At 35.4% G+C, this 21,909-nt stretch overlaps 1 protein-coding gene across 1 annotated transcript in view; it reads right to left on the minus strand.

Moving 5' to 3' along the window:
- Positions 1–21,909, minus strand: part of Cnbd1 (cyclic nucleotide binding domain containing 1) — a 285,819-nt gene that overhangs the window by 218,265 nt on the left and 45,645 nt on the right. Inside the window, exon 5 of the mRNA XM_048358771.1 lies at positions 21,315–21,458. Coding sequence (XP_048214728.1) covers positions 21,315–21,458 — 144 coding nt within the window. The remainder of the gene's footprint in view (positions 1–21,314; positions 21,459–21,909) is intronic.

A 21,909-nucleotide genomic window follows, 5' to 3' on the forward strand; every position in this document is an offset into this window, starting at 1 on the left:
CTTCCATTATCCAGCAACTAAGCACATTTTATCCCCCACCCCCACTGCACCAGTCTCAGTGTGGGTCCAAGCATGGCAAACACATCACATCATACCCAGACACACACTGCTGTCCACATGTACATCTTGTGCTATTTCAGGAGCACATCCCACATACATCCTGTGCATCTGTGGTCACATTATTTTGGGAACTAAGAATTTGAATTCTCGCATGTCAGTTTGCCATTGAAACTCTCAATTATGGGATTTTTGTCCTAAGTCATAATTCAAGTAAAAAATTCTTGGTTTACATGAGTTCAGAAAGCTGTGGCTCTCTGATACAAATCCAGACCCATTGAAGTTTTGTTATTGTTGTTTGATAACTAGTATTTGTGGTCCACAGTCTCACATATTTGTTTATTTGCCATGGCTGTTTCTGGATTCTAATTCAGAGGGGAAGAGCTTCAACTAACATATTTAATACCTTGTTGTGTACAATTAAAGCATACTGACTCATGGGTTTATTGATTTGTTTCTAAACTAAAAATGACTATGAGGTTACTGTGCTACTGTGCTTATTTCCCCATCCATAATGTGTTTCCTACTTGGGTTCACAAGTCACTATTGGAATGGCACACAACCTTATTTATCAAACATACCTTGTTCCACCTGCCTCCACCAAACTCTACCAGCCTCCTGTAGGTTACAGCCCTAAAATTGCTGTTACCTCAGCCCTCATGCAAAGAACACTTCTATTTTACTATTCAGTTTCCTTGGATTAGCCTATAAAAGTCTTTTTTTACTGATTACTCTGTTTAGATTAGTATTATTCTCTATCAAACAATCATATTTATTTCATTTGTAACTTTTAGCAAATGTTAACTATATACTGATATTTTCCCCTACTTCTTATCTACTTCATTACTTCTTTGGAAACACCAGTGCATGTCCTTTCTGCACCACCACATCCTCAAATATCTGTAATTATATCTCACATTCCAAAGGTCCTGAAATAGATAATTCTCCAGCTAGACTTACCAAAGATAAGAACCTTAAACTAATCAATTACAAAATAAAAAAGGGGGTACCAGTGCAGAAACAATAAAGACTGAGAGAATAAATCCTATAACAAAGGTATCCGTATAATCTATCAACTAAGATTTCTGAGAAAAATTTCTTATAAATCGCAAACCAATAAACCTGATGAAGAATACAGAGAAATTTTACACTTATTTTTATTGAAGTTGAAATTATAATTGAGAAGGATGACTAAAGAAAATCGTATCTACCAATGGCATCAATAAATTCTACCATTTAAAAAAAAGTACCAGCTCTCCATAAATTGAGAAAGCAGAGAATAAAATCCCCAAATTAGGCTATTAGACTGATATTTCTTTAATATTAAAACCAGGGAACAAATTAAAATATGATCAGGAAGTATGACCATAAGCCAAAACCAAACAAGAAAGTAAGAATTAAGCACTGCTTTTTTTGTTTTTATTTAAAATTATACTAGAGCACATCAAAATTGAAAAATGTTTCATAAGATATAATTATATAGAAAATCAAAGGCTGGGAATATGCCCTAGTGGCAAGAGTGTTTGCCTTGTATCCATGAAGCCCTGGGTTCAATTCCCCAGCACTATATATATAGAAAATGGCCAGAAGTGGCACTGTGACTCAAGTGGCAGAGTGCTAGCCTTGAGCAAAAAGAAGCCAGGGACAGTGCTCAGGCCCTGAGTTGAAGGTCCAGGACTAGCAAAAAAAAAAAAAAATCTAAGCAATGTATTTCATATTACTTGTAGAATCTACAACAACAAAATTAAGCTATCAACATCATAGTAAGAAGCCAGGATGCTAGTAGCTCATGGCTATAATCAGGTGGCAGAAAAAAATCTGCTACACTCCATCTCCAAAAATAACTGACAAAAATCAGGTCTGCAAGGGTAGAGCTCCAGCCTAACAAGTAAGTCAAGCAAGGACAACATGCTCACTATACTGAAAAAAAAGTAAGGAAAGTCAATTATGAAAACAAAAAAAATCAGTATTTTAACAGAATAATGATGAAGAATTTAACAATAAACAAAATTCAAACCTTTAACTTTAGCCTTCTATTCATAAGAACATCAAAGATATAAAAAAACTCTTCAAAATAATGTATAAAATTATATACTAAGCTACAAAATATTTCATAGGATAATGCAAATAAATCAAAATAAATGGAGAAACATAATTTGCCTCTGGTTTACAACACTCAATTTTGTTGAAATGGCAAACGTGCACAAATCGAGGTATTTGTTCACATAGCCCCAGTCAAAATCTCAAGCAGGAATTTTGTGTACCAATCATAAAGCTGATTCTAGGGCTGGGAATATGGCCTAGTGGCAAGAGTGCTCGCCTCCTGTACATGAAGCCCTGGGTTCGATTCCCCAGCACCATCTATATAGAAAACGGCCAGAAGTGGCGCTGTGGCTCACATGGCAGAGTGCTAGCCTTGAGCAAAAAGAACCCAGGGACAGTGCTCAGGCCCTAAGTCCAAGGCCCAGGACTGGCAAAAAAAAAAAAAAAAAAAAAGTTGATTCTAAAGCTAACATAGAAATGCCAATACAACTCAAAAATAAAAAGAAAAGACAAAGTGAGAGACTTCCAGTCTGTTTTCAAGATTTTCTAAATCTATCATAAACATGAGAACATTCTAGTGTGTAGAGAGGGAAGGGAAGTGTATGACCCAAAGGCATGTCCACAAGAAGTTATATTCTAAAGAGGTTTCACAGAGTTGGCAAGCATGGGTGAAATGTTCATGAACTTAGAAATGACTGGCAAACACCAAGAGAGAATGTATGAACACACATAGGCTTGAATCTAAGTATGAGCATAGCTCAGCAAAAAAATTGTAGGCAGCACACTGTAAATTCTAGGAGAAAGCAAATGGGGATAAGAAGTGGATAGAAAAAGGAGCATAGCACAAAAACAGAGGAACAAAACTTTAGGCACACACTACTAATTTCATTTGGTTATGCATCCCTGCAGATTTCTTTATCCCCAGGTGATGTGCTGTGAAATTTAAGATTCTTATCCAACCACTAATAGATATGCTCCTATTCACTGCAAAAACAACAGCTCAGAATGCATAAATCTACACAGCTCTTTGCTGGGAATCCAGTGCCTTTGCAGTTTGTTATACTTGATTTGTTTTGTTGTTTCCATAATTTGAGAGTGCATGAATAAATGATCTGAAAGAAGAATGTGTTTTAATGGGAAAATGAAGTAAGGTCCTTGCTTAAATGTTATTATTTATTTTTATTTACTTTCTTGGATGTTAAATGGTTCTTTAAGTTTAATGTGTTGGTTTTTAATATATTTAGAAATAAAATCAAAGGTAAAATAAAATGATACCAGTATAATGGCATCAGAATCAACATATAGATCAATAAAACATAAAAGAGAATCTAGCGACTAATGATTTTGTGAATTGATTTTGACAGACTTCCAAAAGTAATATAATGAGCAAAATAATCTTTACAACAAATGGCATATAGACCATTTGTAAGAAAACAAAAGAATGTCATCACTTTAGATGCTATGTGTAATAATTAGATAGTGACTTAAAGTGCATCTCAGACTTATGTGAAATGCTAAAACTGCTAATTTTCCTTAAGATATCTTTCCACTATGACCTAAATTTGTAGCTCTATGAAAACAACAGTTAAAATAAAAAGCAAGCCATGGATGGTGGTGCAGTGGGATCTATCTATAATTGCAACTATTTGGGTTACAACAAGCAGGAAGATCACGGTTTGAGGCTGGTTTGGACAAAGGTTAGTGATATCTTATCTCCATGAAGAAGCATAAGTTGTAAACACACGTAATTGTATCTGTACAGGAGACTCTAACTAGGACGAAGCTCTACTGACCCCGGCCAAAAAAACAAGACTACCTAAAATTAATTAAACTAACTAAAACACTTTCCCAGCAAGTGTGAGACATTCAGTTCTATCCCCAATATCAAAAGGAAAAAAAAGCCAGAACCTGGTTAATATTCATATTATCAAAGAACACTTGGTACAAAAGAAACTTGGTACTCTAGAAATTAGAGAAAAGCAAGTATTTCAGATGGGGTGATAACAGCAAATAAAATCCAGAGAGCTCATAAGAAGAAAACTATAGCAATTACAGAAACCTTAGTGGTATTCGGTACTTTGTAACTGTAAATGTATCATACTCTTTTAAAATCCCTAAATAAATATGCATCCATAATGCACACACATACATAGCAATGTCAAAGTCTTCCCACAGTCTGTGTAACATCTAACCTACATTCTCTTCTTGTGTTTAGAATTCTGATATTTCACAACATTGTGTAAATCTTCAAGAACTTGACCCCATACCAACCAAACCCAGCTGCACCCACATTCTTTTTCAATCTTTTTTTTTTTTTTTTTGGCCAGTCCTGGGCCTTGGACTCAGGGCCTGAGCACTGTCCCTGGCTTCTTCCCGCTCAAGGCTAGCACTCTGCCACTTGAGCCACAGCGCCGCTTCTGGCCATTTTCTGTGTATGTGGTGCTGGGGAATCGAACCTAGGGCCTCATGTATCCGAGGCAGGCACTCTTGCCACTAGGCTATATCCCCAGCCCCTGCACCCACATTCTTGAAAGACCCCCTGTTCAAGTGTGTGAGAAGGTCTAGGAATACAGTATAAAGGTTTGGCAGAATAGTAATATTTGAGAAGTACGTAAACTGACTGGTTGAAAACAAGCCATGCCTTCCTCTTAGGATATTTGACTTGGAGTTCTAGATCTAAGTCTCAGTAAACACAAGCAAATTCCATTTTCTCATCTGTTTAGGAGAAATATAACCTGTATTATATAGTTTTATAAGCAATAAATGTAAAAGTTAATAAATGTTAACATTTATTACTAGTCTATATCCTGTACATTTCAAATTCTTTAATATAGCCAGTAATATCTATCATAAAGTACAGTTAACTCTACCGCAAAAAGTTTAAGCAGTCCCTTTAGACTTCTTTAATTATTATTATCAAACTGAATTACAGAGAGGTTACAGTTTCATACATTAGGCATTGGTACATTTCTTGTACTGTTTGTTACCTTGTCCCTCATTCCCCCTCCCCCTCCCCCTTTCCCTCCCCCCTCCCATGAGTTGTTCAGTTCATTTACACCAAACAGTTTTGCAAGTATTGCTTTTGTAATTGTTTGTCCTTTTTTACCCTGTGTCTCTCGATTTTGATATTCTATAATACATGAATGGAGTCACTTACAAAGCTACTAAAATATATTTTATCCTTATCATTTTTCATTGTATATATGTACTTTTTTTTGTTTTGTTTTTTCTCAAATTTTTATTATCAAACTGACGTACAGAGAGGTTACAGTATCATACGTTGGGCATTGGATACATTTCCTGCACTGTTTGTTGCTGTACTTTTTTTTTGATCCATTCATCAGTAGTAGGGCATCAAATCTGTTTCTATAGTTTGGCTGTTGTGAATAATGCTATAAACACAATCTTGTTATATGTGAATACATATGTGTGAGTGTGTATTTGTGTGTGTGTGTGTGTGTAATGACTGTAATGGTGTGGGATTATTAGGGGATGTGGAGGAAGAAGAGAGGGTAATAGAGATGGAAGATGAATAACATTGAAATACATAGTGGCTATTTGTGAAGATATAAAGAAACTCACTGAAAGGTATTAAATAATAAGGAACTAGGGGCTGGGGATATAGCCTAGTGGCAAGAGTGCCTGCCTCGGATACACGAGGCCCTAGGTTTGATTCCCCAGCACCACATATACAGAAAACGGCCAGAAGCGGCGCTGTGGCTCAAGTGGCAGAGTGCTAGCCTTGAGCGGGAAGAAGCCAGGGACAGTGCTCAGGCCCTGAGTCCAAGGCCCAGGACTGGCCAAAAAAAAAAAAAAAAAAAAAAAAAAAAAAAAAAAAAAAAATAAGGAACTAAAGAAGACTTAAAATGGAACAATAGAAGGGGTTAAATAACTAAATTGTAACACATGCATGCATGAAACACACTGGGGAATTATTTTGTACAATTAATATACCTAAAAGGAAGAATGACAGGAATATATAACAGAGCTATCAGGGAACAGGTATTAATGAGAGAGAGCATGGTAAGTAGAGTGAAGGAGGGTGAATAAATACTTTATGGGCATGTATGAAACTAGACCAATGAAACCTGTGAACACATTTTTTTGTAAGTGAAGAGGAGGGGGTAATTTGATTAGGGAACACTGAGTATATATATATGGAACTACCCCACTTCTAAAATCTCCTTTTGCAAACATCCAGTATATACTACTAAAAAAAATGTTTAACTTGAAGTTCATTTCACTTATGATCATTTTATTTGTTCATACTGACATAGCTCTTGAGCTATTATAATCTTCTGCTAGGACTATCCTAGACATGTACCAGTTATTCCCTATGATGGGGACCATAGTGTCCATGTTTCTTTGGGTTTGACTTATTTGACTTAGTATGCTTTTATCCAAGTCCTTCTATTTCCTTATGAATGGGGCGGTGCCCTTCTTTCTGACAGAGGCATTGTGTATATGTACCACATTTTCTTGATCCACTCATCTACTGAGGAGCGTCTGGGTTGGTTCCATATTTTAGCAATGACAAATTGTACTGCAATAAACATAGTTGTGCTGGTGGCTGCAATGTGATCTTGCTTGTAATCTTTGGGGTAGATGCCCAAACATGTGGCATATTACTGTTGTAGTTACTTTCAACACACCATTTGAAACTGTGCCCTTCATTTTGCTTTGTTTTGCTTTGTTCTTCTTTTTCCATATTTCCTTCATGCAGTTTTACCTCTAATAGCCCTGTTACTGATTTTAATACCCCGGATAGTGTATATACCTGTATTGCAATTAGGAAAAAGAAAGGGAACACCAAAATCGAGAGACAAAGGATAAAAAGACAGACCAATGCAACAGAAATACTTACAAAACTTTATGGTGTAGACCAACTGTACAACACTTGAGGGAGAGGGGAATGGGGACGGGGGGAGGTGGAGGAAAAATGAGGGAGGAGATAAAAAGTTGGATGACACTGTAACCCGTCTATACTTCACTTTGACAATAAAATAAATTTAGAAAAGGAAAAAAAAACAAAGCCCTGGGTTTGATTCCTCAGTACAACATATATAGAAAATGGCCAGAGTGGCATTGTGGCTCAAGTGGTAAAGTGCTAGCCTTGAGCAAAAAGAAGCCAGGGACAGTGCTCAGGCCCTGAGTTCAAGGCCCAGGACTGTCAAAAAAGAAAAAAATTATGTTATCTTTGAAATGAACTCTACCATAGAATAATTTCCCAAACATACTGTGTGTTTGCTCAAGTTGCTGAATGTTTTAAATTTCTTCAAACTATATTTAAAATATGAAAATAAAGCCAAATTGAAATGCAAATATTGAGCACTAGTTGTTCTTCAAGGAATGGAGAAATGTGTAAGTGACTATGGTATGTCCCTCCTCCCCAGCCTCAATGATTGGGTGACAGGATGGGCCTTGGCTTAGGCTACATACATTTTGTGCTAGCTGAGTTGGCAGCTGAAGACCAGAAGCAGGTACTCAAATTCCAGCCAGGGAACACATTGCCATGGAGACAAGAAAGCCCCTCACTAGAATGCCCACTGCAGAGACTTGACTCTTTTTGGAAAAATGTGTGGCATCTTTCATTAAAGTAAGTTCCTAAATATTAAAAAACTCTAATACCTCAAGCATAACCAATGAAAGTTGTAAGAGAAAGTGAAGACAAGTATTTGAATATTTTGATTGGAATAAATCTCCCATTTGGAATTTAAGAAAACATAAGCATTAAAATTAGAAACAAAATGATTAATTTGTGTTCATAAGTATAGATATATTTATTATAGGAAATATATATTTTTTTCACTTAACCATCACAAATGCTTGTATATTTACTTGGGGTCTGTGATCAAAGCATGGAGACTGACACAATGCGAAAGTATAAGGAAGTCTATTTCCCGTCAAGCATCGAGATCACTAGCTGACTGGTCAGGGCTGTCTCCTTGGAGAGCGACCCCTTTCTGATCTCACTTGAGATCTCACCTAAGCCTACTTTTAAAGCAAAAAACAGCAAGCCACAAAGCTGTGGTTGCCAACAGCTGCCATTTAACACCATTGGCTCACACAAGGGAAATTCCAGCATGGGTTTTCCTGATTGGCTATCTACCCTTACAGTTACCTATTTGGGCTTTGATATGGAAAGTGGCCTTGGTATCAGGAACAGACTAACTGCACCCTGGGTGGTTTCCTGTACTCATTTTGTAGAAGCTGTGCATTCTACAGCAGGTGGTCACATAGCACTGATGCAGGGGGTTAATGCAAGGGGTTAACACAGGGGGTAGAGCATGTCACAAATATGTTAAGCAAGCCCTTTACAGAAGCAGAATTTTGCTGTCAGGCTGACCTAGTACCAACTTTATTTTAACAATTGCTATCATGTTTTCCCATTACCACTAAGCAAGCATGAGCGGGCTAAAACAATCCAGTACTCAATCATAACTAAACCAACCTGACAATTACCATGACATTCCTATAACTACTATTATGATTATTTCTATATTATATGACTATGATGATTTTTTACTGTCCATTACCATGGTTGGTACCTAGGTACAGAGAGGAACAAGGGATCCCTATATTTTTAGATGTCAAGCTACAAGAAACTAGTCACATGTGTGGGGGTGCAGCCTTCTAGCATGGAGTCATCACCAGGGTTTAGAAGCTGTTATAATTTTAACACTAAAACTTACTATATTGAGTCACTCAGGTTCTCAGGTTAGTCCTAACATATTTCAAAAGTATGTCTCCAAATTTCTGTTGTATTACCTTGTCCTTTACAAAACACCACTTAACCTGAGAAATATGGTGGGTGGATTTGAGACTACATGCCACCTTGGACATAACATTCGTAAAAGTACATGCATTGTGGGACCTTCTGTATGTAAATAGGTTACCTTCAAATAAATCTAGTTTCTGTGTTGAAGAGCTAATTTGTCTGAAATAATTAGTAAGAATTATTTCTAGGAGAGCATCATTTGACATTAGATATTCAGTGTTATTTAAATTTCATTGTAACATTTATTTCATTAAACCAAAAAAATTTTATTATCCATAAATACATGAAAAAATATCCCTGTTACTCAGTGCTTAGCAATAAAGAAAATAGAGACTACAAAAGGAAAACATGACCCAATTTTTAATTTGATTCTAGGAATTAATTACTCACTGATAGATTCAAAACTCGAATAGATTTGAATGAATAATTTGAACATTACTATAAGTGAAAAGAATTGAAAAATTACATGGCATTATTTGGAATGTTCAATGCTTATATTCAACTGCAAAATATGACTACACAGGTGTGATTTATACTTTACTCTGTAAAAAAATTATTTGATTTTTTGGCTGTAATCATAATATGTTATTAAAGTAAAAATAAATCATCTTCATAGACATAGGAGTATACTTATTTGTTGAAAATTAAGAAAAATAGTATTGTGTAAATTAAATATGAAATGAAAAGCTATGACCATTTCTAACTTCATAAGTTGAAACCAAAAACTTTTTTGAATAACCTCTGTACACATCACCTCCTCTCCTGCACTATGTGAATTGATAAAAGGTAAGAGCAAATTCTTCTGTTATTGATAGTTTCTTACTATTTCCCCACTAGAAAATTCATTCTTATTGACCGATGGAGATTGCTTTGTGTAAACGATTAATGATTTACAAAACATAGTGAGAAATGTCTTTCTTATTCTGTTATATCATCTTTTTATATAAGGCTATAAGTGGTATGCATATGTCAAAGCAGGAAAATAGTGAGAGCAATATAGTACAATTGTATCTTGGCACAGAAGACATTAAAATAGTTCATGAATAGGGGTGCAAATGTGGGCTGGTGGTAGAGTGCTTGCCTGGCATGCATGAAGTCCTGGGTTTGATTCCTCAGCACAGAAAAACCCAGAAGTAGCACTGTCGCACAAGTGGTAGAGTGCTAGCATTGAGCAAAAAGAAGCCAGTGACAGTGCTCAAGCCCTGAGTTCAAGCCCTAGTACTGGCAAAAAACAAAACAAAAAAACAGTTCATGAACAATAGATTACTTCAATATAAAGGGAGTATAAGGAATAAACCATATAATGTACTGTTGAACTGAGTTTGATAAGACTTTTTAAAATCTTTATCAGGAATACTGTCTAATAGTTTTCTTTTATTTAAATCCTTATTTAAAAGGTGATGAGCAGAGGGCTTACAGTTATATAAGTAAGGTAGTGAGTATGTTTGTTTTTAAACACTCTTAAACCATCCTTCATTTTCTCCCTTTTACCCCTCCTAACTTCCCTCCCCAAGTTGTAAGGTTCATATCCAATGTAGACTCAAATAAGTATCAATGTTGCATTAGCTCATCCTTTTCCTGCTGTTTCTGTGATTCTCTTTCCATAGATCAAATAATCTTATATACAGAACATAAGCTACAGAAAATGAAAAAAAAATTGAGAATGTCTGCGCATGTCTCACTTTATTGAAATAAGCAGAAAAATTATAGGCTTGGAACATGCATGTACTTATTAACAAGGGAAAAAAATTTCCCAATGCTGCTCAGATTGAAAAGGTATTGCAAAGGGAGTTGTTTTTGTAAAAAAAAAAATCTTGTTTATAAAATAGCAATAACAATGATAATACTGTACTTCATCTCATGTGCCATAAAATAACATGTTATAATTCCCAAAAGCAAAATTCAGAAATCTTTTAAGTTTTTTTTCAAGTAACATAATCTGTCTTTTGTATAATTCATATTTGGGACTTGGGCTTTTAATACTGTTCTTCCCACAAATAATCATGCTTTTTTCCCCTCCTGTGTTATAGCATTAAACTCTATTTTAAGTTGTATTTGAACTTTGTTTTGTCATTTAAGTTTATGTTATTTATATAAAAAACCAACCTTTATAAGCTGAAAAAAAAGAGGATATCAATAGCCCAATTACTCAGTGCATAAGATTATATATAGTATCAACATGAACTCTAAGTTATGGATCATAATTTTTAGTTATAGTATTAGGCTTTGGGGGGAAAATGGTGGTATGGTTTAAGAAATGAGTTTAGAAATACCCCCTTTGCCATTTTTAGAAAGAATTTCATAAAGCTTAGTATCAGTACACTTGCAAAGCAGGCTTTCAACTCAAGACTTTTAGCAAATAAGTTCTATTCCAATGTATTTTCTTCTCCATTAAATTCAGACTCACACACACACACACACACACACACACACACACTCACACACACAGAGCAAATAACTTGAAGCACACCATTAAAGCAAAATGCATAAGAAAGATGCTATTGTCATGATGGATTAACATTGTTCCCAGTGTTTTCTTCTTTGTGCTAACATGATAAATTAAAGTAGAATATATCTGTCTGGAGAAAATATCACCATTAGATAGCACTTACATCTATTTTAAAAAGATTAATAAGATATCTATTAAAATATATTATAATTAATGATAATTCAGTAAGGGGGTCAGTTACAAATAGAACTAATTAGTTTTGCATATAGTAGCAATGCTTAGTTTGAAAATGTAGTGAGAAAATAATGTTATTCATGATATTTACCAAAAATGTTATAAACTCTAGAAAATTAACTAAAAGAAATGTATTGAGTCTATATGAAACTTTACTAAACCCATTAGAATGAACAAAGGTTGAACTATGAGCAGAAAGGAAAAGTCTTGGGGAAAACGGGGGAAGACGGTGATAGTGTTTAAAAAAATGTACTCATTCCTGACTTATGTAAATAATGCCTTTGTACATCACCTTTACAACAAAAACTTCAAAAAAAAAAAAAGCAATAAAGACCACAAACAAGAACACACTAAACCCACCAGCACAACAATGTTCATCGCAGCACAATATGTAATAGCTAAAATATGGAACCAACCCAGATGCCCCTCAGTAGACGAATGGATCAGGAAAATGTGGTACATATACGCAATGGAATTTTATGCCTCTATCAAAAAGAATGACATTTCCCCATTTGTAAGGAAATGGAAGGACTTGGAAAAAATTAGACTAAGTGAAGTGAGCCAGACCCAAAGAAACATAGACTCTATGGTTTCCCTCATAGGGAATAATTAGCACAGGTTTAGGCTAGTCACAGCAAAGGATCACAAAAGCCGAATAGCTATGCCCTTATGAACACATAAGATAATGCTAAGTGAAACGAACTCCATGTTATGGAAACGACTGTTATATCACTGTTGTAATTACTTTCAACATGCCATGTGAAATCGTAGCTTCTATTGTTTCCCTTCCTGTGGCTGTACCCACACTATCACTGTATCTTATCTGAGTACACTGGAAACTGTATATTCTGGTATTAGAACTAGGGAAGTGAAAGGGAATATCAAAATTGAGAGGCAAAGGATAAAAAGACAACTCCAAAAGCAATACTTGCAAAACCATTTGGTGTAAACCAACTTCACTCATGGGGGGAGAGGATGGGGAGAATGAGGGAGGAGGTAACAAACAGTACAAGAAATGTACCCAAGGCCTAACATATGAAACTGTAACCTCTCAGTACATCACTTTGACAATAAATAAGAAAAAAAAAGCAATAAAGAAGTAATTTTGGATATTTTTAACAAGAATATGGGACTACTTCCTAATTTATGAAATAAAGAATTAACATTTCCCTCAGTAATTTTAGCAAATATAGTTTAGATCAGGCTGGTTGACAAAGAGCTAATAAAGAAGAATATTGAACATGCTAAGAAATTAAATCACTATACATTAAGCCCAGTATAGTGGCTTATTTTGAAACCTATTGTCAGACAAGCCATTAGACAGGAGGTAAGTCCACAAAACCACAATGATAAATTACAAACACATTACAGGTGACTGACCACAATCTCATCTCCTTAGCCAAACCAAGGGTTAAAGAACAAGCCTATCAAATAGTCCCTTAGGCATTAGGGACCCAATATTTTATGAGAACAGATAATTAGTAAATGAAAAAGACGGAAAAAGAAATAAGAAGCTGTGTCTCAGAGTTTGAAAACCTAACACATTTTTATTACTTTTCTTTTGATAGAACTAAGGCTTATAAAACATTAATGGCTGTGTTTGTTTAGATGGTTTGGTAGGAACAATCGAATATTGTCATGATTTTCTATATATGACATGATTCCAGTCTGTTGTAATTTTCTATGTATTTTCAAAATAATTCTTGATACCTTGTGATAAAATTCCTTAGTGTATAAAATATTCCACTTTTATGTATAAAGCACAATTTTATGCATATAAGACAAACATTCTGGCTTTCAAAATGACTTCAGTTGTCTGAATGAATAAATATATCAGAAAAATAATTAAAATATTTGTACAGACATTAATTTTTATTTTATTTAAACATTTAATGAATATTGTTTCATTTTGTAGAAATAGAATATCAAGAATTATGTTGCTTCTTTAGATTTTTTTTTAAAGACTTTTTTTCCCCCAAGACAGTCAAGGAAAGGCAGACATTACATTTTTAATGAAATCACGCACATTTGTGATAATTTAACAGACAATTCTAACAGGAAAAATTTCTAAAGTCTTTTTTTAAAATTAAAACTATTATATAACACAAAATAAAATTTCCATTATAAGTTGCTAATGTCTCAGTGCAGGATGTGTTCTTGCTTCTACACTTACAAACCTAATAAAAGAAAGTACTTGGCCAGACACCAGTGGCTCACATCTGTAATCCTAGCTACTCAGGAGGCTAAGATCATGGTTCAAAGCCAGCCCAGGAGGAAACTCTGTGAGACCCTTATCTCCAATTAACCACCAGAAAACCAGAAGTGATTCTGTGGCTCAAGTGATAGAGTGCTAGCCTTGAGCTGAAGAGCTCAGGGACAGGACCCACGCCCAGAGTTCAAGCCCCACAACAGACGAATGAACGAATAAATAAATAAATAAACAAAACCTGAAAAGTAATGTAAAATTAAAAGATTTAGTTTTAACATTCTTATCTATTTAAAACAATATATTAATACTGATAAAAGATATTTTATAATAAAAACATTTATTTCCAAACAGTAGAGCAATGATACAGTTTTTAAAATACTCATCTATGCTTGCCTAAATAGCAATGCCTTAAACTAGTAAAAAATATCACAGACACCTTTATAAATTAACATATATACAAGGCAAATAAGTAATTACTACTGGTTATTGGTAAATTCTAAGAGAAATTGACATGTTCTTTTTTGAGGGAAGAAAATGTGAGACACACTACTATTCAGAGACATTAGACTTTTGAAATTCCACTAATGCAATTAAATAGCAAGGTTTATCATAGGTACAATGGAGATGTGTAATATTCTTTGAGAAAGGGATTTTGACATTTATACCAATCTAAAATGGACCAAGTAATATGTATAAAGCCTTGCATTCTTAATTTCTTCTGGGGGCTGGGAATTTGGCCTAGTGGCAATAGTGGTCACCTCGTATACATGAAGCCCTGGGTTCGATTCCTCAGCACCACATATATGGAAAACTGCCAGAAGTGGTGCTGTGGCTCAAGTGGCAGAGTGCTAGCCTTGAGCAAAAAAGAAGACAGAGACAGTGCTCAGGCCCTGAGTTCAAGACCCAGGACTGGCCAAAAATAAAAAAAACTTAATTTCTTCTGGACATAACAACAACTACGGTACCATGAGGCTGATAATGATACCAACTTTACAGATTAATAATCTGAAATGTAGAAAATTCAGTATGCCCAAATGGAGTAGTCTAGTTATAATGTAATCCTATCCTTTCTCATCAAAGACGTGCCATTACAGTATGTATATCACAAATGTAACTTTGACACTCCAATACATAGAGCAAGATTCAGTGACACATTCTTCTATGAAGTATTGTCCTTTGTTAGTTCATCCCCTTAACATTAACTTTCTTTAGTTTGCAATATTATAACTGATCAGTGTTTCTATCAGAAAACAAACTTACTTTCAGCATTTATACCATTTTTACTGATTTATATTTCCTTTTAGATCCAGATAAAGATCTTCTCTTTCTCCATTTCAGAATACATTTTTCCCAAATGTTGTATTTAAAAAAAAATAATAGCTCCACAATGTGTATTTCTTTGATCAGCTTAGAACACTTAACTCTAATTTCAGACTCCAGTCACACCATTTCATCTTCTACACCATTTCACCAGAGGACAACAGTGTAAGATCCATATTGCAGTTGGATTTCAAAAAGCCTGAATCTAAAAGGCAAAAACCATGATGTTCTTCCAGGGAGCAATTCCTCTGAGTCATTCCTGAGAAGTGGCTTTGCATCACCGCTCCACTGAAACATAATGATCTTCAGATGCCTCGTTCCCTCAAAGGAAACATCTTTAATTGGAGAAAATAGAAGAAAAAACAATTGGGCCAAGTTTCCTCCAAGGATCTTACACTGCTGTTCACAGCTCATTTATAAGTTGTTTGCTTCTCATACCCTTTCCAAAAGCCGCACAAATATACACATATGTCCCTTTTTTTCAAGAATTAATCGCTTATAAAGAAAGCCATTATTTTCATAAAGTGTTTCATAATTGCCTTTGTAATGTTGTTATAGGCAATGCAATCAAGTACAAACATAGGAGAGCATAGGATGATGTGTATTATGGTCAAATGAGCAAAGATTTATCTCCACAAATATAAATTAAAAGTGCTTATGTTCCCAAAAAGAAGGAAGATCAAATTTTCATAGAATCAAACTGTCTAGTAGAGAACAAGGACCAAAGCCATCTTTCACCTAAACAAATCCAAGTCTCACCACACATGGTCATTGCACTTATTAACCATCCATATGTGCATGTTTCTCAGATTCATAATAACATGCCAATCACACCAACTCTAAAATCTTACCACAACCTACATGTCAATAAGTGAAGATCTAGTACTGAGTACCTCTGAAGCCTTCTATGTTTCTCCTCTAACTTCCCACCTCCTCCTGCACTTTCCTCATAATGTCCTCATAGCCAGTAATTGTGATGTTTCCCCATTTACAAACTCTGTTGTTACCCCTGATGTCTTGTACATGCATTTTCTCAGCATAAAATATACTTCTCTGTGTTATTAATGAGACTAGCAGGCTTATTTCTTTAAAATAAGATCTAGTCATGCATGCCATCTTTCAGATGACTTCCCTAATCATTTCCATCAAGAGTGGAATCAGTCCCCTCATCCTTGGTGAATTTTTCTTCCTAGTACAATGTGACTCACTGACATAGTACGTGTATTTACTACTTTTCATTTACATTAGAATGTAAGACTATTTATGATGCACAAAGACTGTGTGTTCAAGCGGTATCATGAAACATTTCCCCAAACATCAAAGAGTTCAAAAGTATGCAATTATGCATTGCATTTGTTAATTAATGGGTAAAAGTAAGTCAAATGTTTACCAATTAAAATGTGTTACTTCATAACTTTTAGTTCATAACTTTTAATTTGTGACTATTGCCCATCCACTTTGAAATACTTTCTCTTTTAAAACATTTTCCCTCTGCTAATCATATATAAACTCAGTAAAACTGCCCATCAAAGAGCAATGCCCTTATAAGGTTTATCTATTAGGATGGGTAGAAAACCAAGCTCCAACAATCTGACTCCTTATCTTGAAGTTAAAATGTGAGCCTAATAAATCCTAATCAGAGGTAATGATAGCTATAAGATGCTAATGCTGGACTTGAAGGAGACTTCCATATTGACTGAGAGTTCCCATCATCATCAAATTACAGTTATTGTCCTTCCCTCTTAAAATGAGGAATATTCTGCTTTTTGTCTGCTTTAATTAACCAGAATCAAGCCAGGCACTGTAATCCTGTCTACTTAAGAAGCTGCATTCAAAGTCAGTCTGGGCAGACAAATCTGAGAGATTCTTGTCTCCAAATAACCAGCAAAAGGTCAAAAGTTGAGGCCTTGCTCAACTGATAGAATGTCAGCCATGACCAAAAAAAAAAAGCCAAGCAGGAGACAGTGAGCTCAAGCTCCAAGCATATTTTTTTTTGCCAGTCCTGGGACTTAAACTCAGGGCCTGGATGCTGTCCCTGAGCTGCTTTTTGCTCAATGTTAGTGCTCTACCACTTGAGCCACAGTGCTGCTTCCAGCTTTTTCTGAGTAGTTTATTGGAGATCAATCTCATGGACTTTTTTTGCCCAACTGGCTTCAAACTGTGATCCTCAGATCTCAACCTCCTTAGTAACTAGGATTACAAGCATGAGCCACCAGTGCCTGGGAAAAAAAAATACTGCATTTTTATTGTCAGTGTAACATACAGAGGGGTTTCAGTTACATACATAAGAAAGTGAGTACCTTCCTTATCAAACTTTTTACCTCTTCCTTCATTTTTCTCCCACCTTCCTCTCTCTCTGTTTCCCTCTCGACCGTCCCCCAACTTGTACAGTTTGTTTACAGCATATTGTCATGTAAGTATTACTGTTGCATTAGTTCTCCTTTTATCTTTTGTGTCTCCATTTTGGTGTTCCCCTTCCCTAGTTCTGATAAATGTACATACAATAATTAAACAGTCTATTTCTGTTGCACGTAACTTAATATCTATTTTTTTCAAATTTTTATTATCAAACTGATGTCCATCCTTCTCTTCTCTCTCCCTCTCAGTTTATAACATACATAATGATTTTACTGTTACTCAAATCAATCTAGTTACTCAAATCAATTCTCATTGGTGGCACCAGTTCCTTGGTTTTAATGCCTTTTCTAGCGATTTGACACTTCAAAGATGTCTGTCTAGCACTAAGCAGAGCTATTGGCTACATGTAGATGTTATGAATTAGTTGAAGTTACAAAGCTATAACACACCAAGTTAGCAACACTTAATAAGTTTCTAATTTTTACAGGGATACTTGCATTTTAGAAATAGATTGCTGTTACTCAAAGTAAATTTCTTCTTGTTAAAGATTCAAGCAAGATAGCAAGAAAGTTTGGAAACTATTAGGTAACTACCTTTTAAATTTTGTTCAATCACCTGATTGAAACAGTTCATCAACCTGATCATGGTTCAGTCAGAGGTAAACAAAGTGCAACAGACAGGACAGCTAATCTACCACAAAGCAAATTTGGGTTGTACACGTAAAGCATTCAAACCCACTGCAGATGTGATAAGCACAGGAAGACTGGTAATGTTACTAAAAGTGACAACAAACAATATAAATCTCCACCCCCATTTCCTTGAGTTTTGTCATCTAGTAGAATTAGAGACTTGCTTCTAACATCATGTGTCAAAGATAGGCACATGTTTAGGTCAATGTTTAGGTTTATACTTTATCTTAGCTTAAGGTGAGAAATAGAGTCTCATCCTTGCTGGGTTGAAGATGAAAGCACCGAAAACACCTGAGACATAAAAGCATGAGACAGGCGGGGTATATGGCCTCGTGGTAAAGTGCTTGCCTCGTGTACATGAAGCACTGGGTTCGATTCCTTAGCACCAGATACACAGAAAAAGCCAGAAGTGGCACTGTGGCTCAAGTGGTAGAATAAATAAATAAAAGCATGAGACAATCAAATGGGGAGGATTTCTGAGGTCTCCTGGAGATGTCCTGACAGATCTCCCAACTGAGAGCCAGCAAGAAAACAGGGATAGTCATTTTACAATTAAAAGGAACTAAATTCTAAATATAAGCTTGCAAGAAGAGCTCATGATCCAGAAATAAACACTGAATAGAGCACTCCTCAATTGAAACCTTAAGATATTGTGCAGAAGACCAAATAAATCTTAAATAGACAAATTAAATACACATGTTGTGTTAAGTCCATAAATATGTGATAATTGGTCACACAGCAATAAAAAGTAGTATATTAGTGTATCAAGCAAACAGGAAGTGTGTCCCACAAAGCAAACATGGACTAGGGGCTTGGCATTCAAATTGTCCTTTTACCTATCCATTTATCATAGCTACCTCAAAGCAGCCAGATAAGTAAAATGTTTATGTGCACAATTTTAAAGCTTCGTGTGAATATTAAGCATCACATATGGGTTATTTTCCTTCTTGTTTACTTGACTATAATTCAAAAGCTGTCATACACAATACTGGAATTGAACATTACAATCTGTTGGGAAAAGGGAGTAGGGAGTGGTAAGCTGGAGAAAATGAGGGAGGGGTAACTATTTAAAAAACAATATACTCATTACCTTACTTATGTTACTGTAACCCCACATTTACAGTACTTTTTTAAAAAGAGCTGTCATAGCCCACTTACTAAAGAGTTCTACCTGATGAACTCTGATCCATTCATAGGAGATTGAAGCAACCTCATGATCTCTTGTACTCATTCATCCATGGTCTCAGGACTGAGGAAATGTGTCCTAGACATTGACATTGACCCGTACCTATTATGCTGAGTATTCCAAACATGTTACAAGAATCCATGGAGGTTCCGGCAAGGATAAAGCAGCAGATTGATTTTCTTGCCCATTTTCTCCTGTACATGGACAACCTTCTACCATAGTTCCTAATTTTCACTTCAGTCCTTTGCTAAGACTGCAGTAGGACTTCTTAGCCATTTGCATTTTTCATTCTAACACCAACCTAGATTGATTTCTATGTCTTTTGACACTTCACTGGAAAAGCATAACTGCTTGCTGAAATATCTCTTTCATCACCATCAGAGTCTACATTCTCTGGAAACTTCTACCTCCTTACTGTCATAAAGAGGGGGATCCTGCAGCCAAGCATGGTCTGAAATCAGTGATGAATGACTCATAGATTGTTGAGCTGTCAATATTTTCTATATATTGTAATAATCCTCAATGTAGTTTAATAAAATGAATGTTGCTATGACATAGTCACAGAGCTTTAGTGCTTTTCTTACAAATAAAGTATGTTTCACACAGATTAACTGATCCCATTCTGGTTGGATTTCATGTTTTTATCACTTTAATTGCCCTCTTATATAGAAAATGGTTGTGATTTCCTTCCATATAAATCTTTCACACCTGTTTCACTAAAAAGTGACTTCTACTTTTTATTATGTTTTGCTATTAAAAGTTGGAATCAGGGCTGGGGATATAGCCTAGTGGCAAGAGTGCCTGCCTCGGATACACGAGGCCCTAGGTTCGATTCCCCAGCACCACATATACAGAAAACGGCCAGAAGCGGCGCTGTGGCTCAAGTGGCGGAGTGCTAGCCTTGAGCGGGAAGAAGCCAGGGACAGTGCTCAGGCCCTGAGTCCAAGGCCCAGGACTGGCCAAAAAAAAAAAAAAAAAAAAAAAAAAAAAGTTGGAATCATAAGAAAACTGGCCATTCTCAAAGTTTCTCATAGTTTTTATATTTTCTCAAATATACAATCAATGCCAGTACTTCATTCCAAAGAAAAATGTCAGAGTTTTAATTTTGTATTTCAGGCCATTATTATTTCCTTTGGGAAAAATTCCATTCTATTATTGCTGTTATAAATCTTAATTCCAATATCACATTTTCTCATAGTTCCCCTTCAAATTTAATTTGATTCAAAAATCTGACACTACTTCTGGTAACCACTCTAATTTAATCCTCTGTTCCTGCTCCTTTCACTCTTGTATTTCCTCATTCTTTCTTTTTCTCTTTCTCCTTCAACTTCTCCTCCTTTCATTCTCTTCCTCCTCCTTTTCCTCCTCACCCTACTCCTCCAAGAAACCATATCCCAAACCTCACACGAAATCTAGGAAGTTAAAGATAATTTTATTTCAATGCCTTAAAATAGGAAAAGTTTAAATTCTGTGAAGAGACTCCAAGTATCATTTCACATAAATTTACATTGCACATTTTACTTGCAACATAAAATTAAGTTGATGAATCAAAAATACAGCAATATGTCAGGGATACACAATGAATGGGTAGTAAATAGTGATCATCTTCAAGCGGTCTCCAGTATTTCTAGCTATCTTGAATTAAGCAAGTGTACTATATATTGTAACAAAAGCATGCTTATGTATAATCAACTCTATTTTAAATATTTTCAAAAATTCTGCATCAGTAACTGATCCATACCTATAATCTTAGCTAACTAATAGCTGATGTATGGAGGATGCCAGTTTGAAACTAGCTGTGACAGAAATATTTAATAGGCTTCATTTCAAAAATAACCAGACTAGAGGCATGGCTTAAGTGGTAGAACACTGTCTAGCAAGTGGGCGACCCCCAGTATAAAGTACCATCAAAACATCAAAAACCATCAGTACCATCAAAAACAAAAATAATTTCTCAACTAAATTAAGTGATATATTATTTTAAAACTCACAATTTCTTTAAGATAGCCAGAAATTCTGCAAACTTCTCTGGGGCTTCTTTCTCTTTGAGCATACCATGTGCTTTTTTAATATGAATAGTTACATTGTGTAAATCATCAGGTTCATTCTTGCCTTCGGTTTTTTCAGTTTGTTTTCTGGACAAGGAAACAATATTTTAGGATATTACTTACTGCCCCAAAACTATCGACATGAACTTTCACTTCACTGTCATCAGTAGAAATACAACTGGTTTGAGGTAATCTGGTATTTTATAACATGATGGTTTACAGTGTCAGAATTTTTTCAATCATCAGTAGTGTAGTTGTACTTACCACTTTGTTAAGTTAGAAATCAGCATACATCAAATATTGTAATATATATAACGGTACGTATTGTAAACCATAAACTATGAAATACCTTTCAAAACAAAGTAAGTTCCTGTTACCTAAAGAAAAATTTCATATTAGGGGCTGGGGATATGGCCTAGTGGCAAGAGTGCTTGCCTTGTATACATGAGGCTCTGGGTTCGATTCCCCAGCACCACATATACAGAAAATGGCCAGAAGGGGCGCTGTGGCTCAAGTGGCAGAGTGTTAGCCTTGAGCA

Source organism: Perognathus longimembris, chromosome 12, assembly GCF_023159225.1.
Source record: "Perognathus longimembris pacificus isolate PPM17 chromosome 12, ASM2315922v1, whole genome shotgun sequence".
Lineage (NCBI taxonomy): Eukaryota > Metazoa > Chordata > Mammalia > Rodentia > Heteromyidae > Perognathus > Perognathus longimembris.